This window comes from Gracilinanus agilis, chromosome 5 (genome assembly GCF_016433145.1).
Source record: "Gracilinanus agilis isolate LMUSP501 chromosome 5, AgileGrace, whole genome shotgun sequence".
In the NCBI taxonomy this organism is placed as follows: domain Eukaryota; kingdom Metazoa; phylum Chordata; class Mammalia; order Didelphimorphia; family Didelphidae; genus Gracilinanus; species Gracilinanus agilis.
In genome coordinates this window covers 118,792,846-118,807,976 of record NC_058134.1, presented here as the reverse complement: position 1 = coordinate 118,807,976, position 15,131 = coordinate 118,792,846, and the positions used below count along the sequence as shown (strand labels likewise).

Sequence of the window (15,131 nt, the reverse complement as noted above, 5' to 3'; positions counted from 1 at the left end):
TCTCCACACCTTGATAGGATCTGCCAGAGCTAGTTTTCTGTTGGCATAGATCTGAAGAACCCTTAGTCACTGCCACACTGTGATGAGGCATTAGAATAGAACAGGATTTTGGTAAATGAATCAATAATAAGAATATGATAATTCTCTAAGTATGGCTACTAACAGAGTAGAAAGACGCCAGACCACAGGTGACAGTGCCAGTCTTGTTCATAAAATATATTTATTATTGATACTGAGTGAGGCATGGTTGTCAGTATTCATGGTAAAGGATATATATATATATATATATATGCATATGATTATGCATATATATAATATATTTCAAAAGTTGCTTTTACAGTGATAAGAAGGCCATATTTCACCTGTAATCATAGACATTATTCCAGCAAAAGAAAGACATTTTTTTCCTTTTCTTAGTTACATGATCACTATAATAAATTAGAAACAAAAATCTCATATCAAAGGAGAAAAGAAAAAAGGCAAAGTCAGCATTCTATGAAGCTCAGACAATTTAGTTCCCTAGTGGCAGCTCTCATTCACTGGGCTTTTCTTCCTTCCCTATTCTCTCTTATAATGCCCTCCCTTCTCACCTTGTACTTCCCTCTTTTGCTGACCCACCCACAAAACATTCTATTTCAGCCTTGAGCTTTAACAGGTCAGATTTCTGATATAATAAGATATTGGTCTTGGCTTTTCAAGTGTCTGCTGATTGACTTCTGATGTTTGTTGCTGTTGAATCGGCTCTCCCAGTTCTTCTCCTCAGTGGTCTGCCCTTTAAATAGGCTTTGTATTGTTAGGGGAAAAAATGCTCCACTGCTGGAATTAAAGTTGATAGGCTTTTGCTTGCTTTGGAAGTCAGCTTTATCCTCCCTTTTCAAGCACGCTCTGCAGAGAAATCAAAAGGAAAAGTTTTAACACCAGGAAGAAAAAAAGTAACAGCAACAAATTTCATTCCATGTTAGCAGTTTTCTTAATGCTCATTTCCAAATATGCAATGGATAAAACATGGGGCTTTCCTAGTTCAAGCAAGCATAATTTCCTGGAGTAGACATCTTCTCTAGTTCTAAATCTGATTGTATAATCCTGATTCTTAAATCTCAAGGACTCCAGAATGATTGAGAATCCCTGGGTTATGTGGTATAAATCACTCCCAGAGGCTGCAGTTTGCCAGGGAAGAGCAGCCCTGCTAAGATGCTAAGTAACAGTTGAATGAGCTCAGTACCAAAATACATACCTGACCCAGGAATGTCTTCTGCAACTTCCCCATTTAGTTAAGAAAACAACAGATAGAAGAATTGCTTGACCACCATTTATTCTTAAAGACTAAAATACAACATGGAGGAAGAAGGTAGTAGTATCTCTCCAATTTCTTGAGGGCAGGGCCAATTTTGTATTTGTCTTTATATATCTAGCATTTAGAACAAGGTCTCTTCATTCAACAAAGTATTTCCTAAATATTAACTGCTATAGGGTTTATAAAAATGAAAGATGGAGAAATACCAAAAATAAATAGTAGTAGGTAGTAAATGATAAAGCTATGAAATCTGATTTTTTTTTTCCTAGAAGGGGATACGGTAAAACATAAAAATGAATAGGGCCAAGGGAAGCCCAAAGATCTAGTGAAGGCAATATAAAGAACCTATTGAGAAACAGAGAGGAATACTAAGATTACATAATGGCACAGAAAAGAAGAAAAGAGAGATTATTATAAGATTCTATGATTATATGTTTTCCAGATTCTTAAGGAGATAAAAGCAGGTATCCAGAACTGGCAAGAACAAATATTGATTTAGTCAAATTGGAGGCTAATTAGAAAGGTTTCAGATGACCTGTGAAAAAGGGAAATTTCAAAGTAATTTTAGAATAGGTATCTCTTCAAGATGTTGGACTACCAAAGGTGGGGTGTGCCCTATGAGAAAAGAACCTGAGTTTCTTTGGGAGGTAAACTTTATATAAATCTGGAGATGTAATTACCTCACTAATGGCCATAAAAGAGAATCCAGTACAATGCAGAACCATCCTGAATCCTCTCTTAGGAGACTTAATTCCTAGAGAGCTGTAATTACTTCATCAAAATCAGTCCTATGACATATGATTCTGACAACAGCATTGCAATGAGAACCCAAGGGTTCAATATGTTCTCAAACTTTGCTCATCTGCTACCAAAAGGTGGCAGAGGTAGGACAAAGCTCTCTACTGTCAAAGACTGGCAATAAAATGTCAGGTTGAATTAAAAAAGACAAATTACTTTGTAAAATAGTTTGTTATTAATATTAAAACTATACAATAAAAAAAAAACCTTCTGCAGCTGTGGCACAAAAAACTTTAGGTTTTTGCTGTATCTCAAGGCTGGCTAAGGCCATTTTCATAATGAGCTTACCTTACAAGTCTTCGTACCACCACTGTATAGTTTCTGTAAGTTGCTGCTGTTGGACTGAATTTTAACACTGCATAAATTTAACACTGCATAAATTAACATAGGAAATTCCCCAAAGAATGAGTGAAAAGCTTTGCAAGTTATAAAAAATTGCTTCCTTCATTTAGGGAACCACTGACACTTAATCTTAATGTGGGAAAAGAAATTCCTTGCAAGTGCTCATCATTTTGGCTTCCAGGTATTCCCTTTCGAAACAGCTGAGGGAATTGCCCAATACCAAAAAGAGAGGAGTTGGGGCTTCACACTATTCCCCACTTCTTCTCATTCAACTCCTCCCCACTCCTCCTTGGGTTCCCTCTTCTGTGAAAAGACTGGCAGCTCTGATTGTAAGACAAGAACAATGCCCCTGGAGATAGAAAATTGTGTGTCATTTTCCTTTATTAAAATGATCTGAACAGTTTCTCTCAAATATTTTTGCTACATAATAATCTATTCTACTGATTTTTGAATTATAGCTTTCTCAGTTGGGTTGAATCACTGCACTGTCAGCTGCCTGGCTGTCTCGATCTATTTAAAAGAAATTATAGCAACTTTGGGTTGCCAAATCACCATCAAGGGGAAAGTAAAGTTGCTGCTTTTTGTGGGATGGGGGTGTCTAGGATTAGTTTTTTTGCTGGTGCTGCTAAACTTTCCTCCTCTAATAAACTTGACATGTATATGCCAGCCCCAAAGACCTAAGAAAATTGACATGAATGGCAGGCCAGGTTGGTAGAATACCAGAAAAGATCTTAAATGGCAGCTTTTTCTCACCTCATTCCCACCATCCTCAACCAAGTTCTTAAGTCCCTACAATACTCTATGTTTAACTAAAGAAGAGAAGAAAAAAGGGACTGAGAGATTAATCACAGAAAGAACCAGGAAGAGAATAGAAGACAGAATGAGAAGATTATAAGGGAGATAGGAAGAAAAAGTAATCAATAAGCTCAATTTATGAAAAGCCTGAATGCTTGGCTTAGGCACAAATACTGTCCTTACTACCTGAAAATCTGATTAGTTAACTTATTTTGTTTGCAGTATCTGTCTATCTCTCCCCTCCCCAGCCTCCACAAGTGTTTGATCTTTGTTCTTCTTGCTTTGGGGAAAAAAATTAGTTAATTTTTTTCATACCATGATGCTGTGCTCCTTCCTATTTTATGACTGGTTAATGCTACAGGTCTCAAAGGAAGTTTAGCACCTTCTGTCCTCCTACATTCACTGTTTAGAGACTATGCCACAATAATAGGTAAAACTGTAACATTTCACACTTGTGACTTCTGAAGAATGAGTTGATGGGTAGCAATATTCATCATGTAGAAAAAAAATGTATTTCGAGGGCAATATCTTCTCTAATCAATCAGTTTACAATGAGAGAAAAATTATAAGACAACTCTCATTCTCAGGAAATTGTTTTTGGAAAAGGTTCCTGAGGATGGAGGGTGGAAGTAAATAGGCAAATTCAAAATCTGATTTTGGCTAGTTTGACCTAATTTGAAAAGTTTAAGACATAGACACTGAAGCTAGAAATCAAGGTGAAAAATCTTGTGGCATCTGAGTATACATAGAAATAAGCAATTAACAAATGCTACACAAATGCTACTAGGATGATGAAGAAGTTACAAATATAATTAAAGTGCATGCTCCAAAAAGTCAACCCTCTCAATAATGAATTAACATACAATGTGAAGGTATATATCACAGTTCAGCAACCTAGGTACAGAATAACTCCTGTCCAAGTTTATCTTTGGTGTACTTACACACCCTTTAACCCTCTCCAAACCTCTCCTCTCTCCTTTAACCTTTAGTGTATTGCATATTTCTTTATAGCTGGTTGTAAATTAATCCCATACTATATTAAGGTAAATATTAATACTTCAATGGATCTGTGATCTCATTGATGTTAGTATTCCCTCCCTTGAAGCAGATTCAAACCTTAAATACTATGCCTATAAAATAGAGGCTCTGGCAAGTTCTCCTTTGTTGGAAAGACTTTGAATAGGGTCTCAGGATAGCAGGAGCCTATAGGAAGGGGAAGAAACAGCACATTTACTGGTATGGATGCTCATCACCATAAGGCAATGAACTCTGGTCAGATGAACCCATGAATCAGCCTATTAATAATTAAGCAATTGTGTTAGAGGGGTTTGGGTATCTAATACTTCTATTTGCATTTATAAGGGGCAGTTGTGAGGCAGTTTCGATGAGTCCTCCATCACAGAGTTCATCTACATGAGGCTAGAGGGGCAGGCTTGGGGGAGAGCAGAAAGAACACTGGAGTTGTAGCCAAAGGCCTTGATTCCAGATCTAAGATCAGCTGCCATGACTTGTAGGGTCTCAGGCAAACACTTCAGACTCCTCATACCTAAATGGAGCCAAATGACTTTTTTTTTTTTTAAACCCTTGTACTTCGGTGCATTGTCTCATAGGTGGAAGATTGGTAAGGGTGGGCAATGGGGGTCAAATGACTTGCCCAGGGTCACACAGCTGGGAAGTGGCTCAGGCCGGGTTTGAACCTAGGACCTCCTGTCTCTAGGCCTGACTCTCACTCCACTGAGCTACCCAGCTGCCCCCGAGAGTCCAAATGACTTTTAATGTCCTTTCAAGTTCCAGATTCAAATATCTTATGAATTTTGGGAAGTTACCATAATCTTTTCTTTTTCTCTCTTCCGGAGAGAATGAAAAAATGAAGAATTGGCATCTGAAGGGGCTATAGACAGCCAATGTAATTGGCTTAAGTCGAGTATCAGTGAAAGAATGAGGAAATGTGTTCTGGTGTTGCTTCTGTTACTAACAAGCTTTATGACTTAGGGAAATATACCACATCTACAAAATGAAGGTACTTGGCTTCTTCATTCGGTTGGAAGGTCCCCTTAAATTCTAAAGCTTAATCTGATGAAGTGTTTTTCAGAAAATCTGATTTCTAAAACCAAAGTTACCAAAACCAAAGCACTCAAGGTGAGGGGACAGTGAAGTTCTAGTCTTTCAAGGATCCAAGTTACAGTGACTCTTAAGAAACCAGGCAGAAACTCTGCCTCAGGCAAATTCCTCCACATACTCTGATCTAAGTGTCCTTTATTTCAGAGACTAACCATATCCTGGAGGTTTTATTTATATTTTAGAAAAGAAAGAAACGAGGGATCTACTTAGGAAAAAGCTTAAAAAAACAGCCTGGGATACTAAGTTTTGTCCTTATTTCTGACCTTTCATTCTTTACATCAGTCAGGTTACTTACTATCTCCCTAAAGTGGCTCCTTAGCCCTTAACTGCCAGCCCCAACATAGAAGCCTTTTCTCTCAGCGGGAAGCATTTAAGGAGTTTCTTACTCAGAGTATAGGATACCTCAGTTTCAAGGTATTCTTACTGCTGGTGCCTCAAGTCAGGTGACTTGATAAGATTGCCTATATTGAACCTATCGCTCTGATTTGACCTCCAGTACCTTGATTCTTGACTGCTTGACTTATGACCTGGCTTTCATTTTAAATGAAAAGACTGAATGAAAGCCTCTATCTTAATTTCTTGCGATGCATTAGCTCTCTTGGTCATGACTTCCCACTCAATTCTTAGTTCCATTGATATCCAAGGTTCTAGCATGACATCAGAACTTGAGCACTCAAGGCACACAAACAAACAAACAAATAAATAAACAAACAAATAAATGTAAATAATCCATAGGCCTAAATCTCCAAGAAGAGTCTGATACATATTACATACTCCAGGAGTCTACTTATCTTCCCCCCCCCCACTAGTCTGTGATAGCAAGTGATAAAAATGGGCCAGAATTGGAGCTCTTACTAGCACAAGGTAAATTGGAGGAGAAATGTGCTTCATCTCCATAGTTACTATCAATCTTACAGCTCATCTTGAAGGCTTTGCTGGCCTAAGCTGAGGATCTCAGCACGGTGGTATTCTTTCCTTGGGGCCCATTTTTCTTTCAAAATTCATTGATAGAGATTTGGGGGAAAATTCACAGATTAAAACCTTCTCCTGGCACGACTATATCTCTGTGCCATCTCTAACCCAACAACCATTTTTGCTTGGGGTGAAAAAATCCCTAGTTATGCTTCTGGAGAGAATACCCAGAATTATTATCTCAACAAATATCTTACTCTCTGATTAAGAGGTAAATTGCAGGAAAGTCTCAAGTTACAGAGGGCAATATGAACTTGGGTAATGACACTAATTCAAATTCTCATAAGACTGGATTCTACTCAGTCTACAAAAGGGAAAAACTTTGATGGCTACCATCAGTGTGACCCAGGGCAAATCATTTAGCCTCTCTGGGATCCTAGCTTTCCATATCTGTAAAAAGGAGGCAGTTGGATTAGAGGAAGTCTAAAATCATTTCTCAATTCTCTGACAAAGGAGTAAGAAAAATGGAGGGGAAAGGGGTTTATAAGATAGAATGGCAGCAAGGTAATATGTTTCCATGGCAAAACTAAAAGTTTGATCCTGAGTAGCTCTAAAAGAAAGCTATGAAGTAGATGGCTAAAGAGTTAATGTGGATAATATGTTTGGGTATATATAAATAAATGTTCACATTCATTTCTTAATGATGTATCGCTTTTAGTTAGCCTGTAGTTTTCAGTCCTAGAGATAATAATTATCTTTTAAAACCTTTTTACTCTTATAATGATCACACAGAATTAACACACTGGAAAGAATAATCTAAATTTTCCATGACAAGCCATGAGGAATTGTTTAAGGATGGTTCAGAAAGGATAAATGTGAATAAGTGAATGAAAGAGAATTAAAAAAAAAACTAAGGATGAGGAATATCCCAAAATTTTCCAATCACTAAATCTATTAGACTACAGGATAATGCCCCAAGGGAAGAAGTAGAAGTCCAATCATGAGTCATTTAAACATGGGATAGATTTAGCAGTTGCAATTATACTGTGGGGAATGCTCTTACAATGGTAGAGAAATGGGCAAGACAACCTAATGGACAGTTCTCATGTTTAGTTGTTGCTTCACTATTTAGTATTGCCCAATATATGCTTTGGCTTTCACAGGAAACATAAGAGAATAGTTTGCCCCATGAGGAACTGCCTCAGGGAACAAAAGTGACTATTATACTACTAAAGGCTTTTCCAACAAGAAGGGCCAAAGGGTTGAGGTCACAAGGTTGAAATCCAACTTCCAGGAATGATGGTTTCTTTACAAAAGAGAAAACTGAAAACATTAGGTAATGAATTCTCTTTTGGAAAGAGCAACCATTAATGAAACAGTTCTTACATTAGACCAGTCATTTTAGGCATAGCCATAAATTGGTGTCTTTTTGAGTTGTCACTTTCAATGAAGTACTTTATCACTCTCTCCTATATTCACTGCCCAACCACCCTCACCTTTTATCACTGTTTTACTTGGGTCTCAATTCTTTCTTCTTACTCTATTTTAATCTTTTTTAAAAATCTTTTTATTTCAGTTCCCCTTCCACAAATATTTAGATTAATGGATAACAAAGAGAACGCCTGCTACTTTTAAGAGAACCAATCACTTAGAGTTTTTTTCACTTAAAACCGAATTCTATACGTTATTATATTTGCCATTTAGTCACAAATAGCTTGTTCTGAAATTTCCTGGTTGTAAAATCTTAGTTCTCTACCATAGGCACTTGTTTATTTCAATGATGCCCATTCAAAATGAGGGCAAAATCTTGATGGCAACTACATATATCCTTTCATTAACATATTAGGCATATATCCTGCCTAATATATATGCCATGCAAACATCACAGGGCATTGAGAAATACTAATAAATGATAAAAATTACATTTCACAAAAGAGATCTATAGAGCCATTGTCCTATTTCACTGTCACTGGTAATAACTACATGTTTTTAGCTGATTTACTTAGGTTGAGTAAGTTATGGCTATGTGTGACCTCAACATAGACTAGGTAGTTGTGTTTAGTTTTGGAGCAACAGATTCCATCTTCACAAGCTCTATCTATAAGGAGTTGTGATTTGGAAGATAGGAGACGATAGCTGGCTCAGAACAACTCAAAGCAATGAAGGTTGTTCTCTTCACCTATGGGGACAACAAAAATACACCCCACCAAAAAGCACTATAGAATAAAAGCAGAAAGGTCAAAGTGAGAGACATACTGGGACCCTTCTTTCCATAATAGAATTTAGGCATTACAAATACCAATCAATAAACATGTAAAATACTTATTGTATCAGGCACAATGCTAAGTATTGGGGATAAAAAAAAGGGATGACAGTCTATATCCTCAAAGAATTGGCATTCTAATGGAAAAGGAAAAAAATTTACATAAATAGTATGTACATGTACGTATATATGTAGGCATGTATGCATGTACTATATAATGATAAGCCTATAGTAGCTAGAAGGTACTCTCAAAGGAGAAAGCACTAGCAATTAAGGATCCAGAAAGGATTCCTACAGAGATTATGGCATTTGATCTCAGTTTTGAAGGGAGTGAAAGATGTGAAGAAGGTGCTGAGAAGAAGAAGGGTAGTCTAGGCTTGGGTGGCAAGTACAAAAGTAAAGAGACAGGAGATGAAGCATTTTGTGTGAGGAACACAAAATGGAGTAGATATAGAGTACAAGGAGAGGAAAAATGTTTAAAACTAGAAAGACAGGAATGGGCCAGGTTGTGACTAATTTTAAGTGCTAAAGAAAAGAATTAACATTTGATCTAACAATGAGCAGAGAAATGGCATGGTCAGGTTAGAATAATTCTAGCAGCTGAATAAAGGATGTATTTAAGTGGATAGAGACTTGAGGGAATACCAATTATGAGTTATTATAATTGTTTATGTTTGAGCAAGAAGTGATGGCAGTTTGAGCTAGGGAAGTAGTTATGTAAGTGCAGAGAAGGGAATATATAAGGGAAATGTTGTGGTGATAAAAACAAGATTTGGCAACTGGTTAGATATATGGGTTCAGGAGGAATCAAGAAGAATGATGGTGTCCTCAACAGCTATGGAGAAGTTCAGAAGAGGGAAAAGTTTTGGGAAAAAGATGAGTTCTATTTTGATCATGTTGATTTTGAGATGCTTATAGATTATTTAAGACCCTTCTGGGAATACCAGTGTCCTCAGACTACCAGTCCTGCTTCCAACCAACCTTGAAACCTTTGTCCAGGCAATCAACCTATGTAGACATCACCTGACAATTACTTCAGCAGGAGCTGCAGCGAACCTCCCCCCCCCGCCCCCCCCTTCTTTGTAACCACCAAAGATCCAAGAAAAACAAAGTTTTCATAAACAAAGTCTGTGGCAATTGAAGCTTAGAAATGAAAATCATTTTACGAGTGGAAATAACATTAAAGAAGATGTATTACCATCTGCTTTGCCTCTGCACCCTAAGCACCAACAGGCCTTTCCATGATTTGTAGCTGAAACATCTGAAATGTGTTGTCTCCCTTTGTTAGAATGAAAGTTTCTTGAGAGTAGAGTTTTTCTTGTTTCTTTTTTTTTTTTCCTATTTTCATCCCCAGAACTTTGCACAATGCTTTGCTCATAATAATCACCTAATATATTTCCTTCTTTCCTTCCTCTTTTCCTTCCTTCTGGAAGAAATTAAGAAAAAGAACTTAAATGGGGGAAAAACAGGTATACTAGTGAATAATATTTCATTGCTATAGAAGATTATTCATGAGAGAATATGGCTTTACTACTCCTTTCATGTACACATATGGGAGGCATTAAGTATTAAGTATTAAGATGATAACTGAATCTATGGAAGCAGATGAGATAATCAAATAAGTATAAAGAGAAGAGGGCTCAGACTGGAAGCTTGAGAGTGACCACAATCAGTGGACATAATATGGATTAAAATTCAGCAAGAGACTAGAAACAAATGGTCAGACAGGAGATCAAGGGAGCATGGTGTTATGAAAACCTAGAGATGAGAGAGTACCATAAAGGAGTAGTAGATGGTCAACAATGTCAGAGACTTCAGAAAAGTCAAGAAGAATGAGGGACTGAGAATTAAGAGAACACTTCAGTGAATTGATGATACTGGAAGCCAGACTTCAGAGTTATAGAAGAGACTGAAGAGAGAGAAAATAAAGATACTAAGGATGGGGGAGGAGTGCTCTAGAAGGACTGAAGAGAATGGAAAGGGATATGAACAACTGCTATGGTACGTGAGATATAAAATCCATTTGGAAAAAGTAGAACCAGTTTGCTGTACTGAGGGCCCATATTAGCCAGCTTAAGTAAGTCATGAATCCAATCATCAAGGTTCAGTGACTTCTTTAGCTCCATTCAGCAGCATGAGTAGGAATGAAGAAGGTAGATGATAGAATTCCAGGGTTAGTTTAAGGCAGTGATAGGACAAAGGAGTAAGAGATTTCAGACTAGAGGGCACTGTAGAGTTGAACTGATTCACCATGGCACTGAGATTGTGAGGAGACTGTGGCTAGTGTATGAGAGATGGCCTGATGGGTGGAGAAGCTGGAGGTCATGATGAAGATAAATAAAAGTTTATGATTGAATAAAGAAATCAGAAGCTCCAAAGTAATTCTAAAAACTATAGTTCATAGGAGGATGAATTGAGTTGACATTAACATTTTTCTTCCAGTTACCACTTTATCCATGTAAAAAATTACACTAAATGGACACAAGCACATATATTTAAAATACTGGGACTGAAACATAATTTTCCATAGTTACTTTTTCCACTGATTACCTTGTCTCCAATATGGCACTAATAGTAAGTTAGAAAGGTTTCATTACTCAAATAACAAGTTCCAAGTGTTTGAGTTTATATTAATAAGTCTGGTTGATTTTATTAAAGGCCAATAGTGTTATTCCCACTAAGGACCTTTTAACAAAAGAATCCCTCATATATTGCTAAAGGTAATGCGGTGTACTACTATAAGTGACAGAAATGAGCAGTAAGTGAAACCTTTAAAAGCATCACAGTCTTTCTTAAAAATCCTGATGATATTTTCCCTCACTACTACCCAACTCCCAATCAGAACCAACTCTTCCTATCTAATACATAAAGAGAGTGTTAGAAATTTACAGTAAGTGGTATTATTATAACCTTGGCAAATTAGATCACAGAAAGACATGCTGTGTAGCTAAAACACTATATATATTTTTGGGTTAGAAGGTCAGCTATGCTGAGTTTTTCACCTGAAAGATACTGAGATTTCCTATAATTTCAACAGCTAAATGTAATCTAAATCTAAATCAGTTACATGATAGGCAATTATGTGATACATTAAGATAGATGTCTTGTTCTAGGTTTTATTAACTTTATCAAAGTACCTAAATTGGAGAAAACATATGCTAGTCAATATCATTTAACTGTTATATGAAGGTTTAATGAGAGAATATGGCTTATAAGATACATTTAAGACTATTTTAAGTCTTTCTTATATCACATACCTAGAGCCTACATTTCTATAGTGAACTCTACAGATTAGGGAAACAATTTTAACAGAGAACACATCTCTGTATTCTATTCTTCTGACTGCTATGGAGCAATAGATACCAACTTGACTCAGCCAAGGGTCCTGGATAATGTCCCAAGAGCACATATTAATTAATTCATTCAAAAACATTTATTAAGTGTCTACTGCATGCAGAGTACTGCATGAAAGTGCTAAGGACACATTTCTAACATAATTCATTAGAGGTGATGGCATAGCACATAAACATGTCAAAAATGAAACTTGAAACTGAAACCCTTTATATGAAAAGAAGAATGGTTTAAGCACAGCTTTTAAAACTCTTTCTAATATATGGATGAACTTAATGATGACCTAAAATACCTTTTCCACCATAATTTTTGTGATGTTCAAGTTAGCTATTCCTGTACACCCACCTGTTTGGCATGATTGACACAGTGCTGGTACTGGGTGGCCAGAGTAGAGCAGCTGAGTGTTTGCTGAGGGTTCTCACGATAACATTGGAGAATTTTAGCTTGCAGATCAGCACAGACTGGATGAGTCTCGTAGCGTCTGAAAAACAAATCAGAGACTAATTAATTAGTTATAATTCAAAAGACAAAAGTTAAATGATGAAATTTTTAAAAAAATTAACCACAGTGAGTGGGTTGACTGCTTTAAAGTTAGAAAGACACAAAATTCTATCTTCAGAGAAAAATGGCTATTCAAATTGACAGTTTCTCTATAGATTAATGTGGAGAGAAGTTAATTTCCACTAAATAAATCCTACTAAGTGACTTAAGTAAACACTTAAGTCATGCCACTTACTACATGTCTGACCTTGGGTAAGTCATTTAACTTTTCTGGATTTTAGTTTCTTCATCTGAAAAATGAGGGTGTTGAATTCAAAGCCCTTTAAAGCTTTACATTTATGATCCCAAGAACTTGAACTAATCACTGGTAAATAAAGTTGGCCACTTACTCTTAGCTACTTTGGAGACTATGGAATCATTAATATAAATGGGAAAAACTTCAAATATATCAGACATCACAAATTTTCTTTGACAAATATAATTTTTATTTGAGCTGTCTTGAGTGAACAAACTTCATTATAATACAGAATAGGGTTTCCCTTTTCTAAAAATTTATAATCTCCCCATGGTATATAAGGAAACACACATACATACACTCCCAAAGTAAATTAAAATATGCTATATAAACTGAAGCTACATTTTTTGAATAAATGGATGAAAATGACTAAAAGAGTTAAGTTTAAAGGGATGGTCTCTGATTTCCAAGCATCTGAGATAGTATCTTTGCACATAAGAGACAAGAAGTTTGTTGAATTGAATTGACTGGACTTAAGATACACACACACACACACACACACACACACACACACACACACGATATAATATTCCACCAATAATATATGTATTTATAATATGTTCAAATTAGTTTTTGTCCTATATATAGAAAGCTTATCTTTCTTTAATGTTAGTCTTCTAAGAATCTAAAATTAATTTCCACAAACATAATTTCTGAATGGCACTATTTCCAATTTAATGGTTTAAAAAAAGAAAAACCGGGGGCAGCTGGGTAGCTCAGTGGATTGAGAGCCAGGCCTAGAGACGGGAGGTCCTAGGTTCAAATCCAGCCTCAGACACTTCCCAGCTGTGTGACCCTGGGCAAGTCACTTGACCCCCATTGCCTACCCTTACCACTCTTCCACCTATAAGTCAATACATAGAAGTTAAGGGTTTAAAATAAAAAAATAAAACAAAAACAAAAACAAAAAAAAGAAAAACCCTAGAGAATATAGAGAGAAAAGAATTCTCATTAACAAAGAAATCCATGTGATAATTTGTATTCCCAATTACTTTTCTCCAATGTGCTAGACTCTTACACAGTTTCCTAGAGAAGAAAAGTCAAATGCAAAACCATACTATTTCTTTTTTTTTAAATATTTTATTTTTTTAGAAAAAATTTCCATGGTTACATGATTCATGTTTTTACTTTCCTCTTCACCCCCCTTAGAACCCCCCTCCCATAGCTGATGAGCATTTCCACTGGTTTTAACATGTGTTATCAATCAAGACTTATTTCCATATTATTGATAGTTGCATTGGTGTGGTTGTTTCGAGTCTACATCCCCAATCATGTCCACATCAACCCATGTGTTCAAGCAGTTGTTTTTCTTCTGTGTTTTCACTCCTGTAGTTCTTCCTCTGAATGTGGAGAGCATTCTTTTCCATAAATCCCTCAGAATTGTCCAGGGTCATTGCATTGCTGCCAGTATAGAAGTCCATTACATTCTATTTTATCAGTGTATTGGTCTCTGTGTACAATGTTCTTCTGGCTCTGCTCCTTTCACTCTGCATCAATTCCTGGAAGTCTTTCCAGTTCACATGGAATTCCTCCAGTTTATTATTTCTTTGAGCACAATAGTATTCCATCACCAGCATATACCACAATTTGTTCAGCCATTCCCCAATTGAAGGACATACCCTCATTTTCCACTTTTTTGCCACCACAAAAAACATGGCTATAAATAGTTTTGTACAAGTCTTTTTATCTATGATCTTAAAATCATGCTATTTCTTAAGGGACACTTTCTAAAGATATGTTATATAGCTAGAAATGTGGGAATTTCCAAAATTTTATGTAACATTACCAATGCTCCTATCATGCAGCTTTGTTATCACTTAAGAATGAATTTAAACTTTATCAAGTTTATCTTCTTGAGATTTCAAAATTCAAATTATCTGTGAAATTTTCTGGATGTGGATTTCTCTAATACTCTACCATGAACATCATCATTTAAAAGAACTCAACTGTGCTTTAAAGTGTTGAAGTACAGAACGTGATCCTACGAAAATCTTTTTTTCCATTGATAACTCAGATAAGGGTGGGATATTTTTCATTTTATGAAGTGCTTTCCTCCCAACAATCCTGTGAGGAAGGTAGTACAAGTACTACTATCTTCCCTTTGAGGCTTCCTCCTGCTTCCTTTTTTTTTTTTTTTATAAGAATCCATAAGTCAACTGAAGATACAAGAAATGACAGATAGGAAGGAGCTAATGGCCTAATATTCTGCACAAAGGAAATCAGCCAAAAGGAACAGGAATGCTCAAGAATGAAATTCTAATGACATAAGTAGACATTATTCTGATGGAGAAGGAAAAGAACTACCTAAAGAGACAATTGTGGCAAACTCAGATTTCTCTTTAAAGGCAGATATGGAAGCAAGGGCAAGCTACTGAATACATATATAATGAGTCTGGTAGGAATAATATCAATGGTTGTAAGAACTTGCAGTAACTTGAACCTAAATGCTAAGAACCACA

The 15,131-nt window shown here is 36.2% G+C and overlaps 1 protein-coding gene across 2 annotated transcripts in view; it reads right to left on the bottom strand.

Moving 5' to 3' along the window:
- Positions 1-201: 201 nt before the first annotated feature.
- The window catches only part of CHCHD3 (coiled-coil-helix-coiled-coil-helix domain containing 3), a 353,089-nt gene continuing 338,159 nt past the window's right edge, over positions 202-15,131 (bottom strand). For both annotated transcript variants that reach the window (XM_044677433.1, XM_044677434.1), the window contains exons 7-8: positions 12,222-12,357; positions 202-885 (exon numbers count right to left, since the gene is read on the bottom strand). In XM_044677433.1, the coding sequence (XP_044533368.1) occupies positions 862-885; positions 12,222-12,357 (160 nt within the window). In that variant the 3' untranslated portion in view covers positions 202-861. The remainder of the gene's footprint in view (positions 886-12,221; positions 12,358-15,131) is intronic.